At 37.2% G+C, this 23,225-nt stretch overlaps 1 protein-coding gene across 1 annotated transcript in view; it reads right to left on the reverse strand.

The window, feature by feature from the left end:
• Positions 1–23,225, reverse strand: part of LOC125267649 (astrotactin-2-like) — a 458,853-nt gene that overhangs the window by 293,823 nt on the left and 141,805 nt on the right. Inside the window, exon 3 of the mRNA XM_048189494.1 lies at positions 9,503–9,902. Coding sequence (XP_048045451.1) covers positions 9,503–9,902 — 400 coding nt within the window. The remainder of the gene's footprint in view (positions 1–9,502; positions 9,903–23,225) is intronic.

The following is a 23,225-nucleotide window of genomic DNA, read 5'->3' on the forward strand; positions in this document are numbered from 1 at the left end:
TAATCCTGAAAAACATGTATCATGGTTTCCACAAAAAATATGGCCTTAATAATAACTTACGTAATAATGTAAGAAATCTTTCTTGAGCAGCAAATCAGCATAGATAAATCATTAGAATGATTTCTGAAGGATCATGTGACACTGAAGACTGGAGTAATGATGCTGAAAATTCAGCTTTGATCACAGGAATAAATTACATTTTACTATATTCACATAGAAAACTGCTGTTTTAAATTGTAAAAATATTTGACATTTTTACTGTATTTTTGATCAAATAATCACAGTCTTGGTGAGCAGAAGAGACTTCTTTCAAAAGTATTATAAAAATATAAACCTTACTTAAAGCCTTCATGTATAATGCATTAATTTGTATTCATAATGTACATTATAATTCATTATATCTTCTTATTACATTATTAAAGCATTTTAATGCATTAATTATGCATTGTAATGCACCTTATAAAGCATTGTATGTTCCCATAAATAACTGAAACCAAAGTTAAAATGCATTGTAATATTTGCAAATTCCTTGTTACACCTGAAGATGGTTGTTTTTCATTTTTCATAAGAACATACAATCCTTTATAAGGTGCATTACAAGGCATAATTAATGCAATTAATTATGCATTAATGCATTAATGCATAATTAATAATTAATGCAAAATACTTTTATAATGCAAAATATTATATAAGTGTTACTCAAAAAAACGTACCGACCCCAATCTTTAGAATGGTAGTGTATGTCAGCTTTATCGTATTGTGACACTGGTGCATTTAAATAACAATAATTAAATATTCTATGGTAATGAAGTGATGAACGGTGATAAAAAGTGCCTTGATACTAGACTTAATATGTCTTTCAATAAACATTTTGCCTCTAACAGCTGTCTTGATGTATCTGTTTAAGAGCTTTTAGATACATATCAAGACATTTATTGCATATTTTCAAAAATCTGTCAACATGAACACATACAGATCTAACATACTTGACACAAATTAAGATGTGCAAGCTTCTATCTAGCAGTCTTCACAGATTGATAAAGAGAAATGAGAGTTTATGCTTTATGTCTGTCATACTTTAGGCCGAATCCTTTCATGACGGTTTGAAAAATAACCCATTTTGGCCAGAAAATGCATCTAAATGTATGAAGCGTACACATGGCACTGTCGTTTCTCAGAGTTTTAGCACATCTGCCCCCCGTGAATCAAATAGCCGGTGGTGAAGCAAAGATCTGCAAGCTGTAATAAAAAACCTTTTACTCATAATGAGCTTTTATTTTTACACTTCGTATTCCCTGCACACTTTAAATCTTCCATTTCTGAACCATTTTATATTGAAAACATGAATACTTATTTAACTATGCCCAAACAATGCATATCTGCAATGCCATTAATGACCAGCTCCATGTTAGAAGACTGACAAATATTTACCAAATAGAAAAAGATTTTAATTTCTAAGTGATGCTCAGTGTGTGTATCTTTAACTCTCCGGCTGAGAACAATTCACCAACCAAAACCAAAGAACAAAACCATTGCTTTCATTCATATTATCATTATCAATGTACTGATAAAGACAACAGAAAAGATCCTGGTTCATATTGTTTTCTTGCAAATGTCTATTTATACAAGTCTCACATGGCTCTTAGGTGAAATGCAGTAATAGTTTACAGTGATGCAGCACAATATGAATCCACCTGACTTGTACTTCTCCACAGGGCCGCTGTTGGTACTATTTGTTGTGCAAGTGTGTGTGTGAAAGATGGAAAGTTAGGTCTCAGACTTGAATGGCAATGAGGATACATGAAAAAAAAAAAAAAAAAAAAAAAAAAATTGATTTGAGGATTGTAAGCTATTAAGTGGGGCTTAACTTGGACTCCAAATTAGAGACCTGTGAGTAACACAAGTCATTACTGTTTCTTTAAGAGGAGAAATATTGTATCTGAATATAGCAACAGTTTTGTGTGGAAGTACATTTCTACCACATACTGGGAAAAAAAAAAAAAAAAAAAAAAAAAAAAACGATATAAAAATTATAAAATTTGATATAAAATTTGGACTTTTTTGTGTCATAACTATGACTTTTTATGTCATCATTGACTTTTTATCTAATAATTTTGACTTTTGTCATAACTGTGACTTATTTCTTGATTTATTTCTTAATTTTGGCATTTTGTCATAATTGTTTGCCATGATTTAAACTACTTTTTATCTCATAATTTTGAAATTTAATTTACTTTTTATGCCATAACTTTGACTTTTTGTCATAATGCGACTGATGCCATAATTTTGGCTTAATGTTATAATTTCGATATGTCATAATTATTACTTTTTATCTCAACATTTTGACATTTCATACCATAATTATGACTTAGTATCTCAAAAATTATTTTTTTTCTGTCATAATTATGACTATTTATGTAATAACTATATGTCTTCATACATTTGGCAGATTATTTCTCTACTTTTTCAAAATTATGCTTAAAGAAAGTGAAAGAAAAACTTGCCAGTGACACAAAATATACTTATATTCAAGATATATTCTCTAAAAATAAGCCTTACAATCTTAGTTTTTTGTTTGTTTGTTTTTTGTTGTTGTTTTTTTTTTTTTGGTGAGGTGAATTTATCTTGTTTTAAGAATTTTGATAGACTTTATTTTTATTTTATTATTTTGTTTATTTATTTATTTATTTATTTTCATGTAACGTTAACCTCATATATGAGAAACAGAGTTCATTTGATATCAATGCTTGTCAGTATGTGTTTTTTAAATCCCTCTCCATCTCGATCTAATAAAAGTGAGGCGTATTCTTGTGTTTGACACCCGGAGCACATGCAGAGCTTACAAAGCCCCTGACAGCCCTACCTGCAGAAAAACACACACAGGACACAAGCATCCGTCTGACCAGAATGCGGGTTAGAGCAAAGGCCAGCACTTCCTCCCAGAAAAACTCCGGGTCTCAAATCAACTCTCCTCTCCGCCGGTCCCTTCTCACAGCGGTTAACACACATCTGATGCTGTCACTGTGAACGGCTACTGAACCCTGAAACAAGGCCAGAATTTCCACGCAGGACGTCTGCTATCTGATCCGTCCAGCAGCATCCCTGCCTGCGTCGCCAGTCTCAGAGGATTTAGACGACACCTGCAGGAGTTCCTTCCGCTGGGAGACTCTGTATTAAAGACCCCAGGAAGAGTCCTGATCCGTACAGCAAGTTCAAGGTCCCGGTATGGAACGAACAAAAATCTGAGGATAGACTTTCAATAGAACTACTCACACTATTTAAAGAAATAATAATATTTTCACCAGTAAAAGACTGTAAAATGGCACTGTAAAAACCTGTTAATAGGATAAAATAAGTTCCCTTTAAAAGACACAGATAGTCATGTTCATCTTTATCTTTCATTTTCATGATTCACAAAATTTTGAAGATCCATATGCATTCATCTGTTTTTCAGTCACACACACACACTGAGCACATCTTCATCTCACTGTTATCAGCGCTGCTCTCTCTCTCTCTCTCTCTCTCTCTCTCTGATGAATGGTAAATATGATTTGATGGTAATTGTGGTCTTTGCCTCACACGCAGAGAGAGGTTGACGACCCATCGCTGCGTTCAGGAACACTTAATTTAACGTCCGTCCGTCTGCCTGCGGTCCAAACAGCTGAGCGGGAGAACAAGATGACAGCCGTCAATTATTCAGCTGTACTGAAGATTTACCTGAGTTGGTGAAAGGGTCTTGGTTGCACCCATTATGATTAATTACCAGCCAAAACTACTTTTTACCAGCCATGAGACAAAAATAGGCAGTTATGACACCAATATTTTAGATTTTTAGAAAATTCAGAATCCTCTATTATTCCAATTTCAATACCAAGGCTAAAACTACTACATTAACTACTACAAGTAAACAGTCAGTAATAAAATAAGAACAAATAATCAAATTACAAGCAAATAAATATAATACAAATTAAATAAACAGTGCTTTTCATGCAGGTCCAAGTTTTAATAGGCTAATCAAATTAATAACACCACATAGTCTTCACATCCTTTTTTTTTTTAAGTTCGAGCAGTACGTTTTTTTTTTTTGGTTTATTTGTTTTGTTTTTTTCTTTCGCTTTGTTGTTTAGTTAACATTAAAGTCCCCCTGAAATAATTTTTTTTTAACTTTCAGTATGAATATGTTAGCCTTAAGGTTATGAATAAGCTAGTATGTTTCAAAACAAAATTCGCATTTAGGAGATATAAGCATTCAAAACGTACAGTCTCTCACTTCAGCTAAAATGGATCGCAGATTTTCATGACATCTCCGAGGACTTCAGCTTCTGTCCAATCAAATGCTCTCTAGAATCTGAAGTCCCGCCCCTCATACTCTATAAACAGATGCTGAATCTGTGGCTGAAATCGGCATTTGTTCACACGTTTGCTAGTTTTTATCTGGAGACACTGTACTATATAGAGAATAAGGAACAATTCAGACAGTGTAAATATGCTTTCCATTGACGCGAATGAAGTCCGTTTTCTCGTTAGTGTCACAAAAGTTTTTTTTTTAATTTTTTTTTATTTGTTGATTAGAGCGTACAGCTAATGAAAGTCCAAATTCCAGTATCTCAAAATATTAGAATATTTACATTTGAGTTCCGTTAAATGGCCATCCCTACTGTATAAATTCCGGGTATCTCTTGTTCTTTGAAACCACACTAATGGGGAAGACTGCTGACTTGGCAATGGTCCAGGAGACAATCATTGACACCCTCCACAAAGAGAGTAAGTCACAGATGGTCATTACTGAATGTGGTGGCTGTTTACAGAGTGATGTATCAAAGCATATTAAATGCAAAGTTGACTAGAAGGAAGAAATTGGGTAGGCAAAGGTGCACAAGCAACAGGGATGACCACAAGCTTGAGAATACTGTCAAGTAAAGCCGATTCAAACACTTGGGAGAGCTTCACAATGAGTATAATGAAGCCAGAGTCAGCGCATCAAGAGCCACCACACTCAGACATCTTCAGGAAAAGGACTACCAAGCCACTTCTGAAACAGAAACGACGTCAGAAGCATCTTACCTGGGCTAAGGAGAAAAAGAACTGGACAGTGAACAGTGGTCGAAAGTCCTCTTTTCAGATAAAAGTAAATTTTGCATTTCATGTTGAAATCATGGTCCCAGAGTCTGAAGGAAGACTGGAGAGGCACAGAATCCAAGCTGCTTGAAGTCTAGTGGGAAGTTTCTGAAGTCAGTAATGATTTGGGGGGCCGTGACGTCTGCTGGTGTTGGTCCATTGTGTTTTATCAAGTGCAAAGTCAATGCAGCCATCTTCCAGGAGATTTTGGAGCACTTTATGCTTCCATCTGCTGACAAGCTTTATGGAGAAGCTGATTTCCTTTTCCAGCAGGACATTAGCACCTGCCCACAGTGCAAAAACCACTTCCAAGTGGTTTGCTGACCATGATATTACTGTGTTTTATTGGCCAGCCAACATGCCTGACCCCTGAATCTATGGGATATTTTCAAGAGAAAGATGAGAAACAGTCGATCCAACAATATACAGATGATCTGAAGGCTCAATAGTGCCTCAGCAGTGCCACAGGCTGATCACTTCCATGCCACACTTCACTGATGCTGTAATTTGTGCTAGGAGCAAGTCATTTGCTGTAGTATGTGCTGCCGACCAAGTATTGAGTGTACAAATGAACATACTTTAAAGAACTTAAACTTTTCTGTTTTGCAAATCCATTTTTTGATTGATCTTAGGAAATATTCTAATATTTTGAGATACTGGATTTTGGACTTTCATGAGCTGTACGCTCTAATAATCAAAATTAAAAAAAAAAAAACAAAACAAAACAAAAAAACTTTTGAAATGTTTTACTTTACATGTAGGGAATCTAGAATATATGAAAGTTTCATTTTTAAAAATAATTTACAATAAAAAAAAAAAACTTTTCACTATATTCGAATTATATGACCAGCACCTGTATATATATATATTGAAAAGCAAACAATGTGACACTCTAATAAGCACAACAATTTATATCATACATGCATTTTTAATTACACTCAAACAAAATTGATGATGAATGAATATTTTCTAGAGTAGGATCTGAAATGTACCCGTATACTGTATACGCTGGCAGGAGTTTTGGAACTGCGCAAACATGATTACATTTTTTTTCCCATCACACAGCTCCTATATTTTCTTTATTACTTGCTGTTATTTCCCTCACCGTTGGGCCATTTTTCATAAAACTGGTCCCTGAATGGTTTACAATGCAAAACAATCCAGTTTACTGGCAATAAAAATTATGTTAAAGTATATATGTATGAATTGAAAATGCATGAATGCAGCTGTAAGCAACACAGGACACACACTCACAACCTCACGACTTCATCTCCAGACCTGAAATGACTGAGGCTTGATTATTCAGGGATCAAACTCCCTCGACAGATTCGTATCCCACACAATCAATTATGTACAAGTGAAGCTGTGAAAAGCACAAAGCAGAATAACTCCCCCTCTCTATCCGCAGAGAGAAGCCCCTGTCTGACTGAGTCCAGCCCTTAACACTGGTGTGGCGTGTGTATTTATTGTTTAGAGGACAATAATTCATGAGTAGTGATTAACTGAAAGACGGCTTTATGAAAGCAGAAATATTGTCACTGTCATGAGGGGCCAACAAGATGAACAGACCACCACTTTTGCCCAGTTTATCAGGAAAAATTAGATTTATATATATATATATATATATATATATTTTTTTTTTTTTTTTACCAAAAAAAAAAAAAAAAAATGTGTGTTGCTTGCCCATGCAAAACTCACCACCATAGTAGAGTACTAGAATTTTCTTGGTGGTTGTTGGGGTTTTGCACAGGTGGTTGGCAAACGGCCAAAGTTCTTGACTTAAAGAGGTCATTTTATGCCCGTTTACAAAATCTTGATTTTGCTAGGTTTACATGCTTTAATGTTCAAAAACACATTATTTTCCTCATATTCTCCATTGTTGCAGCTCCTCTCTTCCCAGTCTGTCAGTAACGCTCTGTTTAGTTCCTGTCTCTATGAAGCCCCTCCTTCTGAAAAGCACAGTGTGCTCTGATTGGTTGGCTGGACCAGCGTGTTGTGATTGGTCAACAGCTTTGAGCATGTTTGGGAAATGTTTCAACACAATTCAACCAACTTTTCTTTGCATATGCCTTGGGCGGGAATTATTTAAATGAGGAGTATTGTGATGTGTACATTCATATTAATTGAAATAATTATGAATGCTGGAGAGCTGGATCCGATACGGAAGTCCTGGAGCAAGTGCGGGCCTGATGCCAGGAAAATGTGCTTCATTATTTATTCAGGCCTCTACCTCCTTCTGTTTGTCAACATCACTCAGATGGATCCCCATCCTTCATCCACAGACACGCGCCAATATCAACGCCATGGGCAAGAACCAATTAAACTGTGCCGCACACTTAAATACAGTAAACAATAGATCTTTTCCAAAACGTTATGTTGTAGACTATACTTTAATGCAAAAAAGACAAATACAATGATCGTCCTTTGCTAAAATCCAGTTGCATCAGTGGGTAATTAAAGACACAGAGCAAGACAATTCCTCTTCAATTTACAGTGAAAAACTGCCAGCTGCGATTGCCCCTAAATTCACAACATCCGGCATTAGAGGACAGCACCTGTGTATTACCTGTTAAAGGATTATGGCTTATAAACACATGCAGAAAGAGCACTGTGTTTCCCACACAGACAAAATCAGACATGCCACTACAATAATGGAGTAAGCATTAGCTAAACAACATAACACAAATGAAAATGAGCATAACTACTTCAATAAAATAAATGTGAAGTCAGATAGGGAATTTTACCCTGCAATTATAAACGACAATGCATTTTAATTTTATGAAAAATTACACATATTGTCTTGTTGTCTTGAATAATTTTATACCTAAAGAACACCAATATAGAGCTGAAGTAATTAGACTGAAATTGATCAATGTGACCTTTATACCACTTGCGATCTACTTAACAGATTTGTTGACTGTAGAACCATCATCATCTTTAATCAGGCCTCAGTTCTCAGTTCACAGGTTCATTTTCATTTTTTTTCCAATGACACTAAAGGCTCTCTGTTATAAATTACAGTGCATCAGGACTGTACGCACAACTAATGACTAAATCAAATGCAAAACACACTTAATTTACATTGTTAAACAACTCATATATCTTTGTTATTGACACACCAAAATGAGTTCAATTCTCGGAAACAGAGACATTTATAAACAAGATAAATAATGTTTTGCTTTACGGCAATATATAAATGCTTTGCTTTACCATAATAATAATAATAAAATCACTGCGGGCTGACTGTCAAGTGTGGCATTTTATACTAACTGAAGATATGTATGTATGGATGGATGGATGGATGGATAGATAGATAGAATGGACGGATAGATAGATAGATAGATAGATAGATAGATAGATAGATAGATAGATAGATAGATAGATAGATAGATAGATAGATAGATAGATAGATAGATAGATAGATAGATAGATAGATAGATAGATAGATAGAGTGGACAGGCAGATATGATTGATTGATTGATTGATTGATTGATTGATTGATTGATTGATTGATTGATTGATTGATTGATTGATTGATTGATTGATTGATTGATTGATTGATTGATTGATTGATTGATTGATTGATGGACGGATGGACAGATAGACAGATAGATCTTGTTAAGTTCATACTGAATATACGTCTTGTAATCGGACACTTTGGCCTTGACTGTTCTCTCCTGGGAGGGTGATCTAACCAACTCATCAACTAAGAGTCATTGGCTTTCTCTTGCCTGGTTCTCTCAGTCTTACAATGAATTCAGGTCAATGGCTATAATTAGCCTGCGGTTGGCAGGTGACTTCACATCAAACCCCCAGATATGCTCAAATGTGCTACATCAGTGTCACTAGAAAGAGATGAGAGAAGAAGAAAAAACCTTTCCCATCACAGCTATCATTAGCATGCTTAACAATGGAGAAAGCACTTTACCAGCACTCTGATGATAATATGAACTTCAATTTAATGTACACTGGATACTCTGTTTCTGAGGTCAGCATGTGGCTTTCAAGGATTAAGAGTAAACTTTAACTGTGACAATGAAGGGATGATACAACTCACCACATAAGCATGAGCATGATACTTTGTGCTGGAACACAAGAAAATGATAGGTTGACTGTAATACTCAAGTCTCTAAATACCTAAACCAATCCCTAAAATCTGAATGTTGCTGCAGAAATTTCTACTTGGCCAGTCATGTTAAGTGACGAACATAATGGCAGATAATACCTCACTGTTATCCAAGAGAACTTTGGGATAGCCTTGCAAACACTTAAAATCTCTTTGTGATCCGATCCAGGTATCTCAACTGCCCACATGTATTCTCAGAATTTATCTGCTGGATCTAATAGAAAATAGACAGTGATACAGTAATGCTGAAGCGCTTACCTCTGTTATCCAAACTATGTTTGTGGTTGGCCTCTCCCATCCCTTTCCCCAGACTGTCCACGCTGTGGGTCCCCTGGCTGCACAAGTCATCTTCCAAATGTGCTTTCCCATCCAGCAGATGTCCAGGCTGCTCGTCCTCTTCACAATCGCAGTCATCAAGGATGGGCGTCTCGCGGATGGGCATGCCAATGACAGAGCTGTGCTGGAGAGGTCTGGGCCCACGGAAGCTGTCCCTGGTCTGCGGAGGGCCCAAGAGAACGGAAGGGATGTAGTGAATCTCATGCGTGGCCTCAGTGCTGGCACTCTTCTGTGGGGCCCGGCGGCGCCTGCACCAGCGCTGACGGGTGTAGAGTACCAGCGTGAAGAGCAGGATAAGTAACAGAAGAGCAATCAGTCCACCCTGTATGAAAATGAACAAGAGAGAAATGTCAGAATTCCAAAAGAGCATGGTCCTAGTTTCCCATCATTAACTATACTGGAATTACAACCACACAGCTCAAGATTCAATGAGGAGATCGAAAAATTAATGGGCATAATCCTTGACTATACTTTTCTGGTTTCTAGTAATCCTGAAGACATTGATTTGCTGGTTTAGTTGTGTTTGATTAATATTGGAGCTAAACTCTGCAGGATACTGTTTACCAGGATGTGGTAGAGGAGGTGCTCCTGAACCAATATATTTTTTTTTTTTGATGGTACTGGAACGACATTGCTGTCCTAATCTTAACACACCCTAAATCCTAACCATTAATTACTGTACCTCTGAAATCAGAGGGCAAAAATAGGTTGACAAGAATGTTGTTGAAGACAAGGCTAGCCTTACACTTAAGTTAAAACCAATGTTATGCAGAGTTTAGCTCCAACCCTAATTAAACACACCTGAATAAGGTCTCGAGGAGTGCTAGAAGGTGTCCAGACAGGTGTGTTGGTGCAGGTTATGCTAAACTCTGCAGGGAGTTGGCCATCAGTAACACGATTTGGCATCCTATCAGACTGATGATAGCAATCTGAATCGTAACAAAGCACTGTTTGCCAGAGTAGTTTGGGTTCCTTGCCGCTGTCACCTTTGGCTTGCTTAGTTGGGGACACTTGACATTTGACTTGACATTTGATATTTAGCAGTATTCTTGACATTTATTAAACAGTGCTTTGATCTGCCTGCATTGACACTATTATTTAAGAAATTATATACCAGTTATCACTGTAAAGCTGCTTTGACACAATCTGCATTGTAAAAAGCGCTATATAAATAAAGGTGACTTGACTTGACTTGACCCCTATGCTGAGACCAACAAGGATAGGGGTGTAAAATTCTGCTTTTGGTTGGCCAATAGCTGCATCCCAATTCAGAGGCTGCATCCTTTGTAGGGCGCATTCGAAGGCCGACTACATCAGAGAGGCATGACAAAGGTTGTCCCAATTCAAAGGCTCCTTTAAATATAGCTTCGAAATGTGTATTTCCTTTCCAGTGCAATGAAGGACACAACAGATGGATCCTCCGCGCCCTTGCCTACTTCACAATTCATTGCACCAATGACAACAGGATTTTTTTTTATTTTCTTTTTTTTTTTAGATAAATTGCCACTTAAATTACACTTTTAAATGTAAGTATTGGGTTTCACCTTGAACCCTTTTCGTTTTCAGACAGTTGAATATAACTTTCAAAAAAGATCAGTACAAACATTACTGCCACTCATCAACAGCAGCTTGGCACATGTGACAAGAACAATCCTTCATAGGCTAGACCGCCCCATTTAACAATGCTTGTTCTGACCTTCGTGGCCTTCAAAGGCATGACCTTTGAAGTTTGCGTCCTTCGAAGGATGTCCCCTGTGAATTGGGACGCAGCTAATGTCATGCAAAGTTTAGCTCCAACCCTAATAAAACACACCTAAACCAGATCTTGAGGAGCTCTAGAAGGTCAAGTCAAGTCAAGTCACCTTTATTTACATAACACTTTTTACAATGCAGATTGTGTCAAAGCAGCTTTACATTGATAACTGGTACATAATTTGGCTGCACAGCAGCTCTTAAAGAATAGTGTCAATGCAGGCAGATCAGAAGCACTGTTGAATAAATGTCAAGAATACTGTTGAATATCAAATATCAAGTCAAATGTCAAGTGTCCCCAACTAAGCAAGCCAAAGGCGACAGCGGCAAGGAACCCAAACTCCATCAGGTGACATCAGGTGGCAAATAAGTGGCAAATAGGTGTTAAAATGGAGAAAAAAACCTTGGGAGAAACCAGGCTTAGTCAGGGGGCCAGTTCTCCTCTGGCGAACAGTGCTTTGTTACGATTCAAGGTGTCCAGACAGGTGTGTTGATGCAGGTTGAAGCAAAACTCTGAAGGGAGCTGGACCAACAAGGACAGGGGTGTGATATTCTGCTCCTGGTGGGCCAATGTCATGCAGACTTTAGCTCCAACCCTAATTAAACACAACTGAACAAGGTCTTAAGGAGTGCTAGAAGGTGGCTAGAAGGTTGGCCTCCAGGAGCCAGACTGGGCACCCCTAGGTGCTAGGACCAACACGGAGAAGGGTAAACAATCTGACTCCTTGAGGGCCAATGTCATGCAGAGTTTAGCTTCAACCTGCCCCAACACACTTGCATGGAGTTCTCTGGTAATTCTGAAGGCAGCTGTAGCCTAATGGTTAGAGAGTCAAACTTGTAACCTGAAGGTTGTGGGTTTGCATCTCAGTACAGTGGTAAGTGAATAAACGACACTCTCTTCCACTCTCATTACCCACAACTGAGGTGCCCTTGAGCAAGGCACCTAACCCTCAATTGCTCCACTGGGTGCTGCAGCAAAAAAGCAACCTGAAGCCCACGGTGTGTGTGTGTTCGATACTCACTGTTGTGTGTGTGCACTTGGATGGGTGAAATACACAAATTCTTAGTATAGGACACTATACTTGACCACACGTCATGTCACTGTCACTTTCAAAAGACCTTGATTAGCTGGTTCAGCTGTGTTTGGTTAGGATTAAATCTAAATTAGTAGCCCAGGAGCAGGACTAGACACCCTTAGCAAGGATGCTGATCCGTGAGAATGCCCTACTTGAACTCATTTGTAGGCTAAACAAAGTCCCCTGATCTTCACACGAGCACTTACTTTAGAATGCATGTTGGCATTAGCTGAACAAACCTGGTATTTATGATTTCATTTTGTCAGATTTTATGGTGATTTGACATGTAAAGTCTTGGCAAACAGTTTTGGAGATTTTGGTATTTCCCCATTCAGGTAAACAGGAGCTTGCATGATTAGAAAATAGCTGACCATCAATTGAACGGGCATGCTTTTAAAGGGGCTTTGCTAAGTCTCTCTTGACATTTAAGCAATGAGCACAGAATTAAGCATGTATTTGGGTAAGCTTAAGTAATTCATGATGCATGGCCACAGACTTCAAACGTTGTTCTTGTTTTCAGTATCTTGTAAGGAGCCACTGAGCTTTGCTTGTTACTTCTCCAGCTTGAGTGTCTGGCCTAAAGGTGCAATACACATAAAACAGCTGAAGATTCATTGCTCCATGGTTTGTCTCATTTCATGGCGTGTCAGGGACATCAAAGATTCCTTTTCTCTTTTGAGCCGTTTGTGTGTAATACTCTCAAATCTGCAGTTATTCTTAAAAAGAGTGGTACTGAGCTGACAGATGAAGCGAGCAGTGTAATATTTTAATACCTTAAACATGAAACAGTGAAACCAAATTCTAAACAATACTGCATTCTGCTCTGTGCCATGTACTGTATTTTCGTGAGACTTTCTCCCAAAAGCCACAGTGTGACATGGAATTGCATATGAAATGTTATTGCTCACTGGATGATCTTTTCATAATATGCATGTGTCATGACTCCAAACGCCCCCAATGGGGTGACAAGGCCCAAAATACACTCATGAGGACCATTTGGGGCTCATTCTGTCCACAGAGAAGATCCCTCTGAGCTCATTTTAAGACACTGAGATATTCTGAAATGCTAAAGGAAAGAGATGTAGGACTTGTTTCTCACAAGGAACATCTAAGAAGCTGGAGAGATCAGTAAAAGTGTGCCATTGCTCACCATTATTTTAATTAAAGAACAAAATCAAGATATCATAGAGGTCTCATTTGAATTTTTTCTTTCCTATGAGAATGTGCACTGCATTAATTCAACTATGTGAACCACACAGCAGATCAGAGGAAGCAAATGAGGATCAGACACTGACCTACTCGAGACGGATATTCAGCTACTGCTCTTCAAATATTTCGATAAAATACTCTCATGCACATTTCATGCTACATTTACTCACAGATTCATTACGTTGTCACAATTAGTGCAGAAAATGGCATCAATGACTAAAAACCTCTGAAAACATACTCATGTTGGACTATCTATCATTATGAGGTCATTCCATAGGCGTAATGGTTTTTATACTGTACAAACTGTGCATTCTCTCCCCCTACACTAACCCTACCCCTAAACCTACCCATCACAGAAAACTTTCTGCGTTTTTACATTTTTAATAAAACATTGTTTAGTTTGTTTTTAAGCCATTTAATTTATGAGGAATCAGGAAATGTCCTCATAAACCATGTTTGCATTGTATTAACAATATAATACCCATGTCATTATACAAATTTGTGTCCTCTTAAATCATATAAACATACACACACACACCACTATTGCACGTGGCATCCAAAGGCTAAAATCTGTGCTCTGTACCTTCCGCTCCATCTACCCTCTCTCCATCTCCCCGCAGTACTATATAAAATGACTAGAGTGGTGTTATTAATCTCTGAATTTTAAAATTCCATCTTCATGAGGAAAAACAAACCCCTCTCAAATTACAGCTCATGCACTGCCGGCTGTCCATAAATCATAGCGCTGTAGATGGGCATTTTCGATGGGAACAATGCAGCCCCGACCAAATGTGTTCATTAATCTCCAGCAGGAGCTCAGCCACTGAAAGTAAACTTCCCTCAAAGTTAAATGCAGAAAAATGAGGGAGGCTAAGCCATTCTTTAAACTTTCAAGCACTCCTGGGAGTCTCTGTGTACACTGTCTGTTGTCTTAAGCTTGAAAACAATGGGGCCGGTTGGCACAAATGTTATGAATGGAAATGGAAATGCTAGAGCCTGATAAAAGAATCAAGCTGTGCAGGAAAAAAAAAAAAAAATGTCTACACCTTTTATTTAAAAATAAAGAGCTATGGATAAAGGAAGGACAATTACAAAGGCGCACAATAATGCTGGACTTTTTATGTCATCTAATTTAAAGTGAGCTTGAGACATGTCTAACTTCGGTCCTATCATGAACATTTGCACCATTGTACCATGGTAAAACAATGGCACATGGAAATGGAAATCATCAAGTCCCATGATATTACCATAACTGCACCATGCTACTACCACAACAGTACTTTTTGTAAGGTAGATGAATGTCTTCAAACATCAGTACATAGTGAGTGATGTTTTTTTTGCTTTGTTTTTGTTTTTAATTTCACGCACCAGACATGTCATTACCCAAGCAAACATCTGGCCAGGCAACAAGAGGTCTCCAGACATCCAGTAATATTCTGCTTAAAAGATAATGATGAATAAACAAACCCATAATGCATGACAGACTTCTGAGGCCATCTGGCATATTAGTAATAACTTTTGAAGGTGTTCCACTACAGAGATGCACAACACTGAACCAGCAGCTCAAACAATCAAAGCACAGTCTGGAGAGAACTCGGATACAAGCACAAAATAACAGAATATGAACAGAATGTAGGCATTCTGGTTCAAACGCACTACAGTATGTCTTCTAAAACACCATCTTCTTAAACCTAACCACTGAAGTCAATTCCAAAACAATGTCCACCTGGTGACTAATGAAGGTGATTCACAACACCTTTGCAACCATCCATTACAGCAACCACATAGTGATGTGCAATATATATATATATATATATATATATATATATATAAGCAGCACTCTCTATCTAGTTCTCTAAATCTAGTTCTCATTAGATTATATTAACGAGGCATTACCCAGAGTAAAGTGCCTCACAGTAGGGCAGATAAAGTAAAATCACACCACCGGCAACATGGATGGCCAGTGAAAATCATCCCTGTCATCTGTTCACCAGGTGATCACAGCAGAGGAAGCCATGCCTTTAGGACAAACTCTAGGATAAAAAAAAAAAACAACAAAAAAAAACAACACAGACGAACCTCACCCAGCACCTGCTTCGCTCTGTTCCTACCATCTGCGCCCAGGAAAACAACTCCCAGAGCTGGCAAAGTCGACGTCAACATTAGAGGCACAGACTACATTTATCTCTCTGGCAAAAATCACATGAAACGTTCACAGACCCAGGCATACAAAACACATGCCGCAAAAGTAAAAGGACACATCTTGCAAGCTCATAATATGACAAAATCGAGTGAGCTGACTATGACTATCAGCCAAAAAAGGGTTTTCCAAACAGCATGATTCTATTGGCCAAATTCAAAAGTAGCACTGCATAATTTGAACAAAGGGTGATGCCAGAAAGCACTGCGACAAAAAAAAAAAAAAAAAAAAAAAAAAAAAAATCATACAAGATGGCAGACAAACCAAGATAAATTTTGATGAAAAAACATCTTCATAATATCGAATGTTAAATGTTCATTAAAAATAGTTAATTCAAATTAAAAATTATTTAAAGCTATATTCTTATGCTTATTAGAATTTATTATAAAATTTAGACAGTTTACTCCTATTACTGTAAATGGGAGAAACTGCAATACACAATATGACGACTCTACACTCTAAAAAATGCTGGGTTAAAAATTACCCAAGTTAGGTTAAAAATGGACAAACCTAGCCATTGGGTTGTTTTAACCCAACGGTTGGGTTAAATGTTTGCCCAATGTGCAGGGCAGTTTTATTTAACCCAAGTATTGTTTAAAAATTGCTATATGGCTAGCTTAAAATGAACCCAAAATAGTTGGGAAATTAAAAACCAGATGCAATTAGAGGCAACAATAATAGACAAAAGGTGAATGTTTATTAATAAGCTTTAATATTTTATTAATATAAATTTAATAGTTTAATAGTTTATTAATATAAATGTATTAATAAGCAATTTAATAAATGTTTATAGTTTAATAATTATTCATTGAACATTAATAAATGTTCATTTCCAACATACTTTGGGTTAATTTTAATTAAGCAATACAGTAATTTTTAAATAATAGTTGGGTTAAATAAAACTACCCAGCAGGTTGGCCTTTTTTAGAGTGTAGTAATGCAAGTCCAGCCTTCTAAACAAAAAGAGCCAAACAGCAATTGGTAAATTCATTGCATCACTACAGCTGCTTATGTACGTGCACAAAATGTGAAAATATTCTATAGTAAAAAACAACATTTGTGAGAGTTCATGTGGATTTTTTATTTTTATTTTTTTTTCAATTAGTATTGCATGCCCGAAATAGCTGCCTGGAGGCGATGCAAATATGACCGCAGAGCAAACTGACTTTCCTTGAATGAGACTTTGGTCGAGTGTCCTCAGCGTTTTGCGTGAATATACTGTATATTTATATTTTTGTCCGGCATGGATTAGGCTCCATTTCTTTTAGGCTACTTTGACAGAAAGCAGTTGTCTATGTGGGCATCTGACTAGTTTAGGAACAGAGCAAAGGACAGAACAATACATGCAGACGTTCCAGCATCTGTTCAGTCTGGGACTCCCAGGGTGTTGGGATGTGGGTATATGGGAAGCTCTGTTACCCACAGGGATCTCTGGGCGGCTATGAAATGCGAGCAGGCTTATTAGAGTCGGAGTGGACGCCTGTGCCGAGAGCTGCGTGCTGCCGTCTCTTCGCACAGTATGATGTTTAAGTGCCATGTGTTGTGCCAGCTGCCTCCTCCCACTTCAGTCCAAGAGCGGATCAGAGAGTCGGATACCCCGCCTGCCGACGCTATCTCCTTTTTTGTCTCTGTTTCCTTCTCTTTTTCATTCCCTCTTGGGGGGAGTATTTTTTTTTGACCATAGAGACTGTTTTTCCTCGGGTTTTGAAAGAGACATCGGCTCTTAGTCTGACAGATCTGCAGAGAGTGAAGAGAGAACCCTAGTGATACTCACACCAAGCTTTGTCCAATTATGGCCTTCAAAGAGCAAAAGAAAAACAGCTCTGTACCAAAACTTAAAATGCTGAATTGACAAGGTTTTGGAACAACTCTAACATGTATTTGTTCAAATAGTTTGAGAGGCTATTTTTTTAGCATGATGTACAGCATCATTGTTCATAATCAAACCTGATATCCATTACATTTATCCCCTTTATCTTTCTTGATATTCAAATAAAATTTTAAAAAGGCCGTATTATGGGCCCTATTTTAATAATCTAAGCATGGTCTGAAGCCCATGGTGCAGAGTGTGCCCAAATCCATTTTTGCTAGTTTAACGATGGGAAAATTGTTCAGCGCACCAGGCGCATGGTTCAAAAGGGTTGTACCTAGTCTCTTAATGAGTAATGGGTGTGTTTTGGGCGTAACCTGCAATAAAACAATCAGAGTCTCATCTCCCATTCCCTTTAAAAGACAGTTGCATTTACACCATGGCGGATTCACTATTTGCATGTGCGAAATTGCAATCGAATAGACTGAATGCTTCTCCAGAGAGGAATCCTTTTATTTTTAATATCTGGCATGTTTGTGTGCTGCTGCGCATCCCTGTTTGTGTAATAAGCAGAGTGTATGTGTGTTGTGCCCCCGCCTATAGGCGCATATTACTAACATGCCCTTTAAATAAGAACAAAATGTTGTTTTGGTCAATGGTGCAGTCATGTTCATTTGCCTCAAAATAGCAACACGCCAACAATGCACCTGAACACACCTTGTTTTCAGACCAGCACACTCATAGGCGAACAGATGGACGCGAGTGCATTTTCTGTTTAAACAATATGGCGATATCAACAATATTGAGCCGAGTGTATGATGCATGTCCTGATATTGCTGAGTTAGATGCGTTCCTGGGTCAACATATTTTGTTGATCCTGGAACAACATTCGGTAACACTTTAGAATAACTCACGCTATGAAGCATTAGTTAAGCATTAGTAAATAGTTAATTCATCATTTATAAAGCATTAATAGATATTAGTAAGCATTTATAAATACAGCTATAAATGCTTTGTTCTTGATTTTTAAGCATATCTATAATGAGTTTAATAATTGTATTTTCATACTTTATTAATGATCAATTTATAATTTCTAAATTATGTATTACATTATTCACAAACCAGTAATTTAGGAGTTGTCAGTGGTTTATAAGATCATTTAGGAAGTGTAAGTAAATGATTAATAAAATATTTAAATGTACATTTATGCATCTTATTATTTAGACATATAGTATTAGTTACTCAGTGTGTTAATAAATGTTTTATTAACATATTCCTAGTGTCAAAACTACCTCGGTACTAACTTTAAAACATTAGAGAACAGCAGTACAGAAGATCACTGAACCTTTAAATCTCATTTATAAAAGCTTTACAAAGCATAAATAGTCCTCACTTTAGATGAGCTCACAAAAATAGTTAACTGACTACTTCTAAATGTTTTATAACTACCTGAATTAATCATGAATTGCAGTAGGAATATGTGTTAATAAAACATTTACTAACACACTAAGTAACTATTACTATGTGTCTAAATAATAAGATGTATAAATGAATGTTTAAATAGTTTATTAATCATTTGCTTACACTTACTAAATTAACTACTGACAACTCCTAAATAACTGGTTTGTAAATATTGTAATACTTAATTTAGAAATGATAAATTGATTATTAATAAAGTATGAAAATACAATTATTAAACACATTATAGATATGCTTATAAATCAAGAATAAAGCAATTATAGCTGTATTTATAAACTACTTACTAATGTCTATTAATGCTTTATAAGTGATGAAATAACTATTAACTAATGCTTAACTAATGCTTCATAGTGTGCAGTTATTATAAAGTGTTACCCAACATTCTAGTCTGAAAATTTAGCCTTAACCCTATTCCTACCCCTAAACCTAACCCTACCCATAAGTTATCCCAAAAGTCAGAGGGAAATGATAGATGAATAAAACTGATGTAGAAGCACCAATTCATGATTTTAAGCCTAAACTTGACATAATCTGTAAACTTGTCCCTCAAATCTGATTGGTTGATTTGAATGTTGTTCCAGGATCAACAAAAATGTTGAACTCAGCAATATCAGGTTATGCGGTATATGATAGAGCCCTATGTCCTTTTACAAAGTCTTGGTTTTGTTTTCAGGGTCTACTAGAATAGGATTTCATGTATGAATGTTCAGAAACCACTCATTTTCCCCATATTCTCCATTGTTGCAGCTTCTCTCTTCCCAGTCTGTCAGTAACGCTCTGGGCTGCATTTCCCAAAAGCATTATGAGTTGATCGTAGAGACCATTGGTGGCATTTGTTCTATGATCATCTTATGCTTTTGGGAAACACAGCCCTGTTTAGTTCCTGTCTCTATGAAGCCCCTCCTTCTGAAAAGCACAATGTGCTCTGATTGGTCAACTGGAGCAGTGTGTTGTGATTGGTCAATCTCTTCAAGCGTGTTTGGGAAATACCCCGCTCCTTACCATAACCACCACTTTCAACACACTACTAACTAACCCAACCAGGCCCCGCCCCTTTATTCTGCGCATGAATTATGTAAATGAGAAATATTGTGACGTGACGTGAAGAAAACTCAAAACTACAATGGCGGCGTTTCAGGTAGTTCAGAAACACTAATATAGAGAATAACTCTTGATGGAGGGACTTTGTAACTTTGCAGAGCTTTTTCATGCTCAAACAACAACATTACAAACTAAAGAAATTTGAAATTGAAAATAAAAATCATAATAGATCCTCTTTAGATTAGACTTTAAACTCATATCAATATGTTTGCTTAGACCGAACGAACATGCAGGACTCGTTCCTCTGACCTGATTGCATTTAGCCTGAGAAAGTTGAGTAAGAATCTTCCACACGGGTGTCGTTGTGGCCTTTAGCACTGACTCAGGCTGTGTGTCCACCCCCTCCCAACACACACAGAGCTCAATATGTCCAGTCGATCTGTCCACCCTCCCCTCGCTCTCTCTATCTTTCTGTCTGCTCCTCTTGGCTCTGGCGTTGCACAGAGGACAGATTTGTCCAGCAATTTGGCCGTTCCTTGGAATTACGGCCGGGTATTAGTGAAGAGTTAGTGAGAGTCGTCCGGATCGCACAACACCCCAGAGACACGGACATCAGTCCAACAGATGTGACCTCATTACACACACTGGACAATAGGGAGGGAGAGTGAGCGTTAAAGGCTACTACAGAATAAAGTTCATTGTTATCACAATTCCATTATCCTTAATGTAATCAAGTTTACGGTAACAATAAACTTGACATGGAGACGCTCTGCTGTAATGAAGAGTCATGAGTCACATGCATGGCACAGAGATTTCCGGGTAGATTACAATCAGGGTCCAGAGATTCCTGGATGTACTACGATGATGTCACATTTCTTGTCACATTCAGTTGTTTTCTAGCTAGTGTTTACATCGCTTTTCTTTGAGTGCTTTAATGCTGCAGTTTGCCTATCAACGTGGATCAGCATTATTGTCAATGCAAGTGACACTGATAATAGGGAGTTTTAGAGAGCGGTCTACACGATAACCAATTCCCTTACCTGTCCAATGACAAAAACAAAAAAAGCAACTTGTGCATTACTGCTCAGGATTGTCTCTGTCATCACCTTCTGAATGCCATTCCATTCCAAAGTTTAAGCTAATTTCTTTTTGTCATTAGTGGACTTTCTGTCTTACCTCCTCGGCCGTACAGGTACTGATTCTCCTGTTGTCTCGGCTGGTAAAGCAGGATAACGATCTCCAGTGTTACAATTTAAGCAATAAGTGTTTTCCTTGACCCAAATAATGCAACGCTACTAGCGTATCTTGAAAGACGGCAGCTAATGAGCGTGAGGATTGTCATTTAGTAAAACAATGTGGGTCTTGTAATTTAAACATGGTGAAATATATTGAGAGAGGGGTGATCCGCACCAAATATAATGAGTTCAGTCCTCATGTAAAGTGAGTGTACACCATTCAGATGACTCTTCACAAAAACACAGTTCATTTCTTAAAGGGGTGGTTGGTTATGATTTCACTTTTTAAACTTTAGTGTGTAATGTTGCTGTTTGATCATCACAACATCTGCAAAGTTATGACACTCAAAGTTCAATGCAAAGGGAGTTAGGGTAAACTTACCTATTAAAGGTGCCCTAGAATTAAATATTGAATTTATCTTGGCATAGCTGAATAACAGAGTTCAGTACATGGAAATGACATACACTGAGTTTCAAACTCCATTGTTTCCTCCTTTTTTATATAAATCTCATTTGTTTAAAAGACCTCCAAAGAACAGGCGAATCTCAACATAACACCGACTGTTACGTAACAGTCGGGATCATTAATATGTACGACCCCAATATTTGCATATGCCAGCCCATGTTCAAGGCATTAGACAAGGGCAGCCAGTATTAATGTCTGGATCTGTGCACAGCTGAATCATCAGACTAGGTAAGCAAGCAAGAACAACAGCAAAAAATGGCAGATGGAGCAATAATAACTGACATGATCCATGATATCATGATATTTTTAGTGATATTTGTGAATTGTCTTTCTAAATGTTTCGTTAGCATGTTGCTAATGTACTGTTAAATGTGGTTAAAGTTACCATCGTTTATTACTGTATTCACGGAGACAAGAGAGCCGTCGCTATTTTCATTTTTAAACACTTGCAGTCTGTATAATTCATAAACACAACTTCATTCTTTATAAATCTCTCCAACAGTGTGTAATGTTAGCTTTAGCCACGGATCACAGTCTCAAACTCATTCAGAATCAAATGTAAACATCCAAATAAATACTATACTTACATTATCCGACGCATGCATGCAGTATGCATGACGAACATCTTGTAAAGATCCATTTGAGGGTTATATTAGCTGTGTGAACTGTGTTTATGCTGTTCAAGGCAAGCGCGAGCTCCGGGGGCGGGGAGCACGAGAATTAAAGGGGCCGCAACCTATATATCGGTGCATAGTTAATTATGCCCCAAAATAGGCAGTTAAAAAAATAAATTTAAAAAAATCTATGGGGTATTTTGAGCTGAAACTTCACAGACACATTCAGAGGACACCTTAGACTTATATTACATCTTTTAAAAAGAAGTTCTAGGGCACCTTTAAGCTCAAGTACCGTTAAGCACACTACCATATTTGAGCTCAGATTATAAAAAGAAAAAAAAATAATGTATTATCCTACTTGATGTCTTAACCAATTGATGTGTTTGTTATTGCATACCTCCTGTAACTTCAGACCATTGCACACTGAGATAAGTGTATCCATGTGTTCACACTGTCTGGTGGCTATTTTGAAAGTACTTTTAAATCCATAATATTATACATTTACAGTTTATTGATGATCTGTGGTTTAAACTGCTGCAATTTTTAAAGCCTTCATATTATTGTAAGGTGAGCTTAAAGGGTGCAGTACTATGAAAATCAAACAGCTTCAGTGTGACATCAGTAAGAAAAAGTACATTTCATAGATATCGTCAATAATAGTTGTTCATATTAAAATATGTCTAAACTTAAAACATGACCTAGATTATTTATTTAGCAAAATCCTTAGTCCTTTAAATTTAATGTAATATTTATTAATTCA

The sequence above is a fragment of the Megalobrama amblycephala genome, linkage group LG4 (assembly GCF_018812025.1).
Source record: "Megalobrama amblycephala isolate DHTTF-2021 linkage group LG4, ASM1881202v1, whole genome shotgun sequence".
Taxonomy (NCBI): domain Eukaryota; kingdom Metazoa; phylum Chordata; class Actinopteri; order Cypriniformes; family Xenocyprididae; genus Megalobrama; species Megalobrama amblycephala.